Source organism: Anopheles marshallii, chromosome 2, assembly GCF_943734725.1.
Source record: "Anopheles marshallii chromosome 2, idAnoMarsDA_429_01, whole genome shotgun sequence".
NCBI classification, from domain to species: Eukaryota; Metazoa; Arthropoda; class Insecta; order Diptera; family Culicidae; genus Anopheles; species Anopheles marshallii.
In genome coordinates this window covers 86,254,044-86,266,226 of record NC_071326.1, presented here as the reverse complement: position 1 = coordinate 86,266,226, position 12,183 = coordinate 86,254,044, and the positions used below count along the sequence as shown (strand labels likewise).

The 12,183-nt window shown below is 49.1% G+C and overlaps 1 protein-coding gene across 1 annotated transcript; it reads right to left on the bottom strand.

Annotated features, from left to right (window-relative positions):
* Positions 1 to 1,777: 1,777 nt before the first annotated feature.
* LOC128714967 (uncharacterized) lies at positions 1,778 to 10,650 on the bottom strand. Its single transcript, XM_053809852.1, has 6 exons — positions 8,040 to 10,650; positions 4,895 to 7,509; positions 2,649 to 4,788; positions 2,371 to 2,493; positions 1,909 to 1,951; positions 1,778 to 1,823 (listed from the first exon to the last, which is right to left on the bottom strand). Exons 1-6 carry the CDS (start codon positions 10,648 to 10,650, stop codon positions 1,778 to 1,780), a joined length of 7,578 nt encoding a protein of 2,525 aa, XP_053665827.1.
* Between the last annotated feature and the right edge of the window lie 1,533 nt (positions 10,651 to 12,183).

The following is a 12,183-nucleotide window of genomic DNA, read 5'->3' as shown; positions in this document are numbered from 1 at the left end:
TGTTTCGCATCATTAGTTGGCTTTTTTTACAAATCGATTCTGGACAAAGTACATGATTAAAATCAATAAACGTTAGCTAATTGCACCTGCATACGTCTCCGGCTGGCCATCAATTACAAAAAGCGGGTTCAGAACGTGCTTCAGAAAGCTCCGCACGCTGCATCGAACGTAGTAAATGTTTAAACATGGTACAAAAATGAGATAAAATAAAAGAAGAAAAAATACTTTCCATTACCACTATGTCCAACGGCACACCAGCAAGCACAGGGACTGGGTGTAGTAATAATACTACCATTACTACTACTACTGCTACCTACTAGTACTATGATATCTTCTGCAGATACTAAAGATAAAACGAGCTGTTTTTCTTGTTTTAAAATTAAACAAAGATAAAAAAATGTTGAAACCAACTAGTATTATGCCGTTTCAGTTAGCGTAAAATGAGTAATAAAATAAGCATTCAAATACACTGCAACTCACATCTAACTTAAGCGGCTCATCGGATATAATTATATCGCCACACCGAGCCATTTTTCATGTGAGCTCTTGCTGAAGAAAGCATATGTAAAAGTAATACTATAATTAAAACAACCTATTGCTCGACAGTGTATCGCAATTTTAAACACTCGGAAAACCATAAACGGATTGCCATAAAAAGGCGAAAAGATTTCTCTATCAGTCCAACCATCATTATGCTTTGCAATTAGGGAAAACTTAAAAACGCCACGCTTTTGGCAACTTTTCCGCAACCATTTCCTTTTAAGCCCTTTGTTTCCTATTCTGTTTCCATTTTTAACGCACTACACCGCACTAAAATTGAATCCAACGAACTAGTGACACCGTGCGGAAACAAATGCATTATGTTTACCACCCCCGAAAGGTGCAGCCTGGTTGTAGGAAGTGCTTTCGCATGCAGATGCTGTGTATGTGTATGTGTTGGACTATATGCGCATGCTACATTTGCACTTACGTACTAATTACTCTTCCATGTTAAGATTTAAATCTATCGGTGATGTGTTGCTGCGCTATCCGATCCATTCAAGAGCACGAGCTAGATATAGAATGCACTTGTTCGATCGATTCTCCCTACAGTATCGTGCATAACATTACAATTATAAGTAGGAATATGCTTAAACAATTTGAACTACTACCTTGCATTGATGCTTCACTGTTTTCCTTTCTTCACTTTCACCATGCTCTCTTTTCCAATCGTGTGTATCAATTACTGGGTTCATTATGCTTCCTACCAACTGCACTAGTTTGTTGTTTTCGTTCTTTTCTACATCTGAGTTTTGTGGGTGTTTGTTGTTATGTTTATTATATGTGTGGTTTTGATTCGTTTTGATTCCCTTACAAGCTACCTGTTGTTGTTCTCTACACATAGGGGAAGGAAAGTCCCCTATGACGGCTTATAGGCGATTTATATTCCTGCAAATGTTATTACTGTATGTTTTGTTTGTTTACTTTGCTACTATGTTTATATATAATATATATATATATATATAGACTTTCTATCCTGATTTTGCTTATACAATACTTTCTTTTCTTTTCTTACTACAAGCTAAACATACACTGTTTCTGCGCATATGTGTTGAGTATGTGTGTAAAAAGATACGTTATAGCTGCTATATTTTGTATGTGTTAGCCCCCTTGCCCTATACGCTCCCTCATTCCCCCCATTTACCGCCTACATCATCTGGCGATTTTTTGCGTAAATCGTCAGCATTGCTTCATTATGTTATTACTTTGTATAGTGGTGTTCTATTTTCCGGTGTCACTATTGTATGCAAACATGGTTGTCTACTTTTTGTGCGCTGTTGAAACTGTTGAAAAGGAAAAAAACCAAAAGAGAAGAAAATAAAACGTTATAAACACAACAGAAACAATGTGTTGAATACAAATACTTACGTTTTCTTGCAGAAACTACACTTGAAGGCTCCATTACTGGCTTCTGAAGATATCAAAATAAACACATTAATATCACGTTTCAAAATAGTACTTATTAAAGCTCTTTAACGTAATTCGTGACGTTTTACAACATGTTATTTAGCAAATTTCTGCGCATTTTACGAAAGTGAAGAGATTTTAGGTAAGTATACATTTCTTCCCTTGTAGTTTAGATCAAGATCATGACCAAGTATTGAATCAAAACAAAAGAGGGAGGCTCTGAGCACTAAGCCTTTGTTAGTTGTATGGAGACATAAGGTTTCTATACACCACAGACCACTCAGAATTGTGATTGCGGATTACACTTGTTGCATATTTCACAAGGAATATGGCTACAATTCGACTAATGCTATAATTTGCCACGATTTAAATTAAAGACTAAACTTAAACTAGGAACTAAAAAAGGGCCCCAACCATACTTACTTAAGTAATGCTCTTCTCGGTGAGTTTCGTACGATTTCTTATAGCTAAACGTTGCCGGACACTTGTCACATTGGAACGGCTTCTCACCTCTATGCATTGTGTGAACGTGTGCGGTTAATAGAGCTGAAAATAAAATAACATATTCGATCATACAATCCACTCGATTTCAGTCCACTACACGGGAAGGTTATTTCCCGAAGGAAAACAAAAAAAAGTGTTTTAAACAATTTCTCAAATTATCCCAAAACAGAACAATGATCATTTGTTAAAATACTCACGCTTTGCATCAAACGATTCGCCACAGAAGGTACAATCGAACGTTTGCGGTTCCGCCGGTGTCAATAGTTCCTCCGCCATCGATTCGTGCTGTTGCCGGATGTGCCGTTGCAGATGTCCGACGTATTCGAACCGATAGTGGCAAACGCGGCACTCGTGCGGTTTATCCTTCGAATGATGTAACTGCTTGTGCTGGTTGAGATTGCATGGGTACAGGAACTCCTTCTTGCACAGCTCGCACACAATTTTTCCCTTGTTCGATGACGACGATTGCGAGGAAGATGCGGACGGTGTTGCTTGCAGGCGGGCTGATAATGCGGCCGACGCAGCAAGACGTGAACGGTGCGTCGCCATCAGATTCATGTTACGCTGAAAGCTGGCCATGGTCGATGCGGACGACTGTTCGCCCTCGTCCTCTTCGTCGTCATCCTCGCCGACCCCACCATCCCCATCGTTCGTGTCCGTGATATCGTCCTCATTCTCATCATCGTCATCGTCATCTTCCGCTTCATCCTCCCTCCCTGCACCGTTGTTGTGACCTGTCTTGGTCGCTCTGCGCTTTTGCTGCTGATATCGCATGTTAAAGTCCTTATCGAGAATATTATCATCGAGAACGAGCTCTAGATTCGAACTGTCGAATAACGGATCGCCTCCGCTACCATCTTCACCATCATCCTGATGATAATCGCCATCGGTACTTCCGCCCTCCGTCCGGCTGTTATTACCTCCATCGCCACCCATACTGCTTTGATCCTCTGGCCCGCCTCCCATCCCTCCGGACGATCCAGCTTCTCCTCCACCTCCCAGCGAATCGTTAAACATATTCTCGTGCAGCATGTTGAACGCACTGATGCCGAACGGAACCTCAAGATCCATTGCTTCGCTTCCAATATGCGTCATCATGTGCGTTTTCAACTCATGTGCCGTTGGGAAAGTTCCTGCACAGATACGACACACCAGCTTATCGGATCCCGTTGCCTCCGACGTTGGTGACGGTTCAGCCGTTGATGCCGGTATGACACGGCGCAATTTACGACCACCGAGATGTATCCGCATATGCATGGCCAGCGACCGCGCCTTGATGAACTTCAGCGAACACATCGGACACTGGTGAGTAGGTACACCAGCCGACCCGCTTTCCGAGCGTGGGGATGAGGTAGTCGGGGCAATAATTACATCGTCCGTTACCAAACCGCCATACTTTGGCACATTTTGGCTACTACCTTCGCCATAGTTTCCCCCACGACCGGACGATCCACGGAGAGGAGTGGACGTTAAGAAAGGACTCGACATTTCCATACTGTGATCCTCCTTGGCCTCGTTCGGATGATGATTGGCCCGATGTCGCACCAGATGACCTTTGAACTCGAACCGATAGTGGCAGGTGCGGCATTCGAATGGTTTTTCGCGCGCATGATGCAACAGATGGTGTTGCTTCAGCTGGCAGCTGAACTTGAACACCTTGTGACACAACTTGCATTGCCGATCGGTGGGAGCGATTCCTATGTCCACCGATGCTGATGACGATAAGGTTGTTACCGCAGTGCCTCGATTCTTTGCCTCGTTAATGCGCTCGATATGTGTCTGAAGATGCAGGACGAGTTCTTCCTGCTTCGTAAACACCAGCGAGCAAACAACGCATTTGAACTTTTTCCATGTACGTCCACTTGCGCCAACCGATCCGGGCAGCTGGTCACCGTTACCGTCCGCTTGGTCTGTTTGACGACCACTTACGTTCGTGTCGTCCTCCGGCCCATCCATCAGCACCAGCGGTTGTAATAGGTGCGAATTATCCAGCTGATCATCTTGATCCTGCTCCTGATCGAGCATTTGTGGCCGAGGCGGTTCTCGCAGATGGGTTAGCTCGTGGCGCTTCAAGTTCAACTTGTGGACGAAACTGTAGTGACATACCTTGCACTCGTACGGTTTGCCCGGCTGATGGTGGAGCATAGTATGCTGATGCAACTGGCTGCGATACATGAAAGTTTTCTTGCACAGCTCGCACTGGATGATGCTACGTCCACCCGTTCGCCTGCGCCTTTGCGTCGGAGCCGATTGTGATATATATCCCATATGCATTGGGCGCGGACCTCGCTGATGCGTGCGCATGTGCTCGTGGAAAAGGATCTCGCTGTCGAATATCTGGAAAGGCAGGAAAACCATAAAATAAGTACGAAAGTGTTAAAACCGACATCGTCCTACGGATTCTTGAAGACGTTGGACCAGATATGTTGGGCCATAAGCTTACCTGGCCACAAATTGTACACTTGCTCATCTTCGGAGGGTCAGCGATCGCGTCCGGGCCAATGTCTGGAAGGATAGCCACACCATCACCCTGCTTCGCAATCGATCGATGTGTTTGCAGGTGCCAGTCGAGCGATTTCTTCTTCAGGAATCGTCCCGAGCACAGTTTGCACTTGAAGATGAGGGTAAATCCACCGTTCTGGGAGCTGTTTTTGTGTTCCTCATCCTCCTCCTCCTCTTCACCCTCGCCTGCTACCTCATCATCAGCACCAACTTCACCCTTGATGGTGCGTTCTTTATTCTTCAACGAACCGTCCGTACCATCCTGTCCCGATCCAGCAGCATTTATTAGTGGATCCGCAGCTTCCGGATCATCCGAAGCAACACCCGACTCAATCAGTTCCATTTTCATACCAGGATGAGCTTCGGTTGAGTGCGCTTCGTAAAGTTCGCGAGATTCAAACTCTTTACTACACACCCGGCACAAGTAACACACCTCCGAGTGTAGCATCTGAGCTGCCTCTAGATTGTGCGTCTTCATGTGACCATTCAGCACGCTCTCCCGGGTGAACGATTCCGAACAGATCGGGCAGGTGTGGGTGCCTCTGCCACTACCGCCACTAGTCATTGCCGACGTTCCACCCATTTGTGTCAAAGATGCGCGGGCCGAAACATTCGCACCATGGTTCGACATACCCGCATTAATGCCCGCGCTATACATCGAGCTACTCGACGCTGCCGACCAACGTCCATGCATTGCCGCGATGTGCTGGCTAAGCAATTTTCGGCGAGTGAAAGTCTCCGAGCATTTCGAGCAACGGTAGGTTGTGGGCTGGGTGGGATTACAACCGAGCTCGTGCCGCAACATATGCGCCGTGTAGCTGTACTTCATTGCGAATCGATAGAAACAGATGTGACACTCGAAGGGACGACCCTTCGGCGAGTGAACACGCTTATGACGCCGGAACTGGGACACCGTGTTAATGACCTTACCGCATACCTGACACGTAAACATCTGCTCGCCCGTGTCTGGATTGAACGAAATCTCGTCTGGATCGATCGGCATATCTTCCGTCGTATCATCATCGTCGTCTTGTGTTTTGGGGCGCTTGGGGCGCTTTTCTGCACCGGTCGCATCCTCATCATCCTCATCATCCTCCTCGCCGCTATAATCTTCATCGTCGACCACACTATCGCCCATGTCCGCTCCATCATTTTCCATCGCTTCACCGAACGGTCGCTTACCGCTAGTGCGTTTCATCGCTGCCACATGCGTTTCCAGATGCGAAAGCAGCGAACTTTTCGTCACGAAGCGCGCCTGGCACAGCTTGCACTTATATACAACCGAACATCCTTCCGGTGCCTTATCGCCTGTCTTGGCATCGTCGGCCGAAACTTGCTTCTTCGCTTCGACCCCTTCGTCGGGTTCGTCCGTATTACTATCCTCTTCCTTTTTGATATTATCCATCAATTCTCCTTCCTTACCTTCCGCTTTCGGTGTATCTGTTTCTGGCTTTTCCTTATTGGCGGCTTCCGCCAGCTCTGCCTCAGTGTGCGAAGCGGTCGTGTGGTTTTCCAGCGCGGCACGATCATTAAACTCCGTCAAACAAACGCCACACATGAAAGCCTGTTCCATATGCATCGCTAAAAATTCGTCCGAATGTTGCTCCTGCATATGCTCGAACAGCAACGCTTCGCGCCCAAAGGACATGGTGCAAACGGTGCAAATATGTTCCCGCTTAACTTGCACGCCAGCTGCATCGTCACCCTTCGTCTGCGGATCATTACCACTACCCTCCTGCTTCTCGTTGCTGCGCATTCGCTTCTGATCCTTATGCTCCTGCAGGTGCAACAGGAAGCTGGACTGATTTGCAAAACGGCACTGACATATCGGACACTCCAGCCCACGATGTTTATCCGCATGCACCGCTAGCATGTGTCGCTTTTGCAGCGTAATCGCCGGGAACGACATGTCACAGTAGTAACATTCGAACCCGCGTACACCTTTGCGCCGTTCCACGCTGCCGTCCATAGACGAATCAAAGGAATCCATCGTGCCGGAATCCGTACCCATCGCACCACCGCCGCTGCTATTCGTCGACATCATATCACCCGACGCAATGTGTGTGCGCATGTGTACGATCAACCACCGCTCGGTAAGGAAGGTGTAGTGGCATTTGCGGCACTTGAACGGTTTGCTAGGATCGTGCTGGCTGATGTAGTGGTTCTTGTAGTAGCTGTGGTATTTGAACTCGCGGAAGCACTTCGTACACTGGTGGCTCCCATTTGGCAGTACTCTGTGGAATGAGTTGTAATCGTAGATTGCCGGTGAACGGGAGGCCGATTGCTTCGTTCGGCCGTCGTGCATTTGACGCAATGCTTCCGGCCCGTTGGCGACCTGATGTATGCGCAGATGGCTCGGTGCACCGGAGAGCTGCGATTGCCGATTATATTTGCCCCATTTGCCGGGTGATTGCTGCTGCTGTTGGAAACGAGATTGCAAGGCTGCGATGGTAGAGTTCCTGCGCGCGGTACTGGCCGCATGCAGCGGATATTGGCGATCGTACAGATAAGAATCGTCATGTTCGTTCATTTGCATTGAACCACGTTTGGAGACACCTGAAATAAACGTTTGAAACATTAGAACTGTGAAACTCTGCTGTGTGGACTATGCATAACGAAATTTACACAGCTTATAATAACTTGCATGCACGATTTCCTAGCATTATAATAAGATTTTCGTCGATTACTTCTTCTCACGACCTTTTCACCGATGTATATGTTCAAATTGTCGACATTAATAATGTATCTTTCCTAACGCTTCATGACCTAAAAGACAGTCATTCGTATATTATGACTCTAAAGAAATTACACTAAAGTTCTACCATCCAGCTATAAATTCCCAAAATTATATCGTTTGCAATCAGATCCAATATTCAGCAACAAAGGAAAGGAAACATATACACACAACAAATGACGCGTCGAATGTGACCTCAATCCATTAAAACGAGCAATTTGGATGTACGGATTCGATTACCAACGCCGATCGATAATTGCTACTCAATTATCTAATTAACATACTGCAACAGATTACTTTTCCTACACATGTGTCCGCGATGCAATGCATACTTGCTCAGTCCTTCACTCACCTCCACGATAATAGTTCTCCTCGTCCCCGTCATCCCCGATCGCATCGACGCCATTATTGTCCAGCTTTTCTTTCTTGATACGGCGCATTTCACCACCACCGCCAGCAGCACTGGATGCGAGCAGCAACTTTTCCTGATACTTTCGGCGCAGCATCTCGTCGTTTCGCAGGCACATATCGTACAGTTCGTACGCGGCCAGCAGCTTTGTCTTGCACGGGACACATATCCGGTCCGGCATACCGGCATTGCTGCCCAGATGCAACGGATGACACACGGCGATCAGGATCGAGTAGAGGCTGCGCGACTGATACTCCGGCACGACCGTACAGTAGAGCGATTCCATTGGCCGCTGTTGTTCACCATCGGCACCCTCTACCTTTTCGTCGCACAGACACACCCGACAGACGTGCGCTACCGGTGCAATTCGGTTGTCGTCGCCCTTTTCATCGCCGGTACCGCCGCCTTCACCCATCTCAATTTCCGGCAGCAGTGGTTCCAGCTCGAGCTCGATAGATTCACTGTGCTTCGAGCGTGAACGGTGTGCGGCTAGTTGTCCCCGCGTACGTCCCGACATTCGACGACGTCCCCCGTTATCATCATCATCTTCCATTTCCACCTCCTCGTCATCGTTTTCATCGTCATCGAGCGGTTCGTCCATTTCCACCAACAGGCTCTCAACCGGTGGCAGGTTCTGCATCAACGACAGACCGTCCATATCGTCGTCTTCTTCCTCTTCCTCGCCCTCGTCATCATCACGGTGGCCAAGTCCGAGTGGATGTGGGGAAACAACATTGGCCCGTGATTGTGATTGCATTCCATCGAACGAATTCTCTTCGGTCGGTTCCATAAAGCGCACATGCTTGACAGACCGTTTCCGTGGCTGGTCGGATGTTTGTGCGAGCACCATCGCCGGAGTCAGCTGGCCCTCGTTAATGCCACCCGACTGTGACAGCATACCGCTGGTAGACTTGGCCGAACTGTTTCCTTGTAGCATTTTACCGTCCAGCACCGAATTCAGATCGTTGGTAGCAAGCGGATCTGCTGGAACCACCTCTTCAAGGGCCTCCGAATCCTCGGAAGCTTCCTCCGCCAGACGGGCTGCGGCACGGCTGTTCGCTGTTGCTGAGCGGGTGATGCGCTCGTTTGGAGGATCCGTTCGGGTTACCGGTGCTGGACCATTACCACCGAGTGCTAACGAAAGCGATTGTTGTTGTTGTTGTTGTTGTTGTTGTTGTTGTTGTTGTTGTTGTTGTTGTTGCTGCTGCTGCTGCTGTTGTACGCTATCTGCTGCGCTTTGATCAACCCCAGGGAAGGTAAACTCCGACTCCAACGAAACCTCCATCGGACCAGCACCCTGCAGACCGTACATTTGTGATGCTCTTGTCTGCTGCTGGGCAATAACAGGCATCTGATTAGCCACCTTCAGTGGATCATTGTTCAAGACCATATCGGAAGGTTTCGAACAGGCGGCAATTTGTGCACCTGCTCCGGTCGCATCCACCATGCAGGGGCTCGAGGACGGAAGTGACACTGCCGCCTGGAAAGGTGATCGAGACGCACTGGACCCGAAGTCTGTATGCATCGGCAACTGAGCCCGGCGATGCTCCGGTACCATCTGTTGCTGTTGTTGCTGGGCAACTATCGAACCGGCCGAACCGACGGATGTTTGCATCGTGCCCATGTCGTTCATCCGTTGCATACCGCTGGGGGAACCTTGCTGCATGTAAGCAGCCACATGTGTCGGTGTACCTGCCGTATGACCGTACGCATTACCGCCCCCCATTCCAGGCACTCCCGGCGGTGAGGCAGCATTCGGGCTCGCCACCATTGGGCCCACTGTACGACCCCCACCCTGTACTATACCACCGGACACTACACCTCCGGTTCCATAACCGCCTGCGTTTGTTGCGTCCACGCCGACAAAGTGTCCCATCGCTGTACCAACCACGGACTGGGCATGCGTACCGAGCTGATCGTGAAAGTAGGAAGCCCCGGAAGTGCTCGCACCGGATGCATCTACGCCACGGTTACCGGCGTACTGATTCACACCGACCGACGGCATCATCCGGCGCTGGTGGCCCTGTGTCGCCGTCTCATTCCCGTACCCGTGCGTAACGAACGCGTTCGGTCCGACCACAACGTCCGCCGTGCTCTGCAGTGGATTTTGGGCCCCGTGGTGATGATGCCCAAGGCCAGGTGTCATCGATGTGCCGGCAGTGACACCACCACCGCCGGCAATAACGCGATCCGTTGCCAGACCGTCACCCCATTCCATCGGGAGCTGCCCACGTAGTGCGTTGCCACCGCTGTACTTGTCCTGCATGCAGGAAGTCGCTGCCTGTCGGGTGAAATGTTGCTGCTGCTGTTGATACTGTTGTTGCTGTTGTTGTTGATGATGGTAATGCTGCTGCTGCTGCTGCTGCTGTTGGTGATACTGCGGTAAAAGATGCTGTTGTTCCTGAAAAACCTGCTGCTGCTGCTGTTGCTGCTGGAACAGTTGTTGCTGCTGGTGGTTGAGATATGGCACCTGTCCCGTTCCGACAAAACCACTGTCCTGCTGCACCTGAGGTTCCAGTACGAATGCTTTCGATTTCAGCTCCTCGGGATGCATTATGCCATCGTTTTCTGCTTTTTTGGTTGTGTTTTTATTGTGGAACGGTGCGCAACGACAGCGTGTTATGCACAATCAATAGGGATTGATGGCTGCCATATGCCGCTGATTCCAACCGCAACTGCTGCTGCTACTACTTCGCGACACAATTACACACTACGTACGAGGGTGGACAATGATGGCGCTGTGCGAGAAGGTACTTTTCTCGACCTTTTTTTTTCTTCTTTGCTGCCTCTACGTCGTTTACACCGTCTCTCTTTTATGATGTCGAACGCGGTACAGCGCAACCACGCGCGACAGGAAGGAGAGGCGAAGGCTGCTGCTTTGCTTCCCACACCGTTGTCGCTCCACGCCTGGTCCTCTTCCAACAACTAGGAGGGAAAGGAGGGCGCGCTCGGCCTGCTGCGTTTTCAACGAAGATGCTGCTGCGATTTTTCGATGCACTTTTTTTTCGTTCGATGTCAAACGCACCGAAACACACGCATACACACGCACGTTCGTCTCATACACACACCGTCATACACACATCGGCTGCTGGTGGTGCTTCAATTGCACAAACAATCTTCCATCTTGATCCGCACCCGTGTATTATTGCAACGCATCGCACTCTTTCCAACCCTCTCTGCGTGCTGCTTCGCACTATTCCTTTCTCGCTCTTTCCCACTCGCTTCTCGTTGCGTCTACCTTTCCGTAGTGGGATAGCCGTCGGCAGAAATTGGTCCTACAGAATACGCATTTTTTTAGAACTTTCACAAAAACACACACACACACCTCCACCAACCAACATACGTACACTGGCAGGACTCAGGGTGCAAGGAATTCACACATGAGGGAGGAGGGGGGGTTCAAATCAACCACACTTTTAATGGGACGAAACAATTACTGGCAAAGGGCAACACACGACACAGGGAGTGTAGCGAAAAAAACGAAAGAGAAGAGGCTTGACCGATTTCGCTACATGGAACTCGCGGTTTGCCTGCTGCCGAGTTTGGTTGCTATTGCCACTCGCCACTGCACCACAAGCGCGTGCCGCTTCACCGAAAACAGCCCCCCCAACACTTAGAACACTACGTGATGGTGTGTGCGGATGGCACCTTCTTCACCTCAGCTCAGTGCTTCGTCCCTCTTCTCCTTCTACACCAGCAGCGCTGTCCTCTTTTTTTCCTTCCGCTAATGAAAAACGCGACACTACACACACACACACAGGCGCGCGCGCTCATTCGTACGCACTATGTCGTCCATACGGTGTGGGTACACCGCTAATACACAAAATCCCCCATCTTGGCTGTGGCGTTTATACAATTCCACACCTTGCACGCCGTAACCTTCTATTGCTTCGCCGAAAAGCACACTTTACAGCATCCGTCAACAGTTGCGCGGTACGAAAAAAGGGCCGACTGTGTCGTCGAATTAAAGCGAATCTTCTCCACCGTCGCCGTCGAGATCACACCGTTTTTTCCCCGTGCGTGCGTATGTGTGCGCTAAAGATGCACTTTTCGCCACTTCCTGCTCTTATTTGTCTTCATCCTCGCT

Excerpts from the sequence above, each read along its gene's own strand:
- LOC128714967 (XM_053809852.1), bottom strand. The coding sequence starts at position 10,650 with ATGCATCCCGAGGAGCTGAAATCGAAAGCATTCGTACTGGAACCTCAG. Across the intron at positions 7,510-8,039 it reads GGAGAACTATTATCGTGGAG|GTGTCTCCAAACGTGGTTCA; the intron begins GTGAGTGAAGGA and ends CGTTTATTTCAG. Across the intron at positions 2,494-2,648 it reads CGAATCGTTTGATGCAAAGC|CTCTATTAACCGCACACGTT; the intron begins GTGAGTATTTTA and ends TTTTATTTTCAG.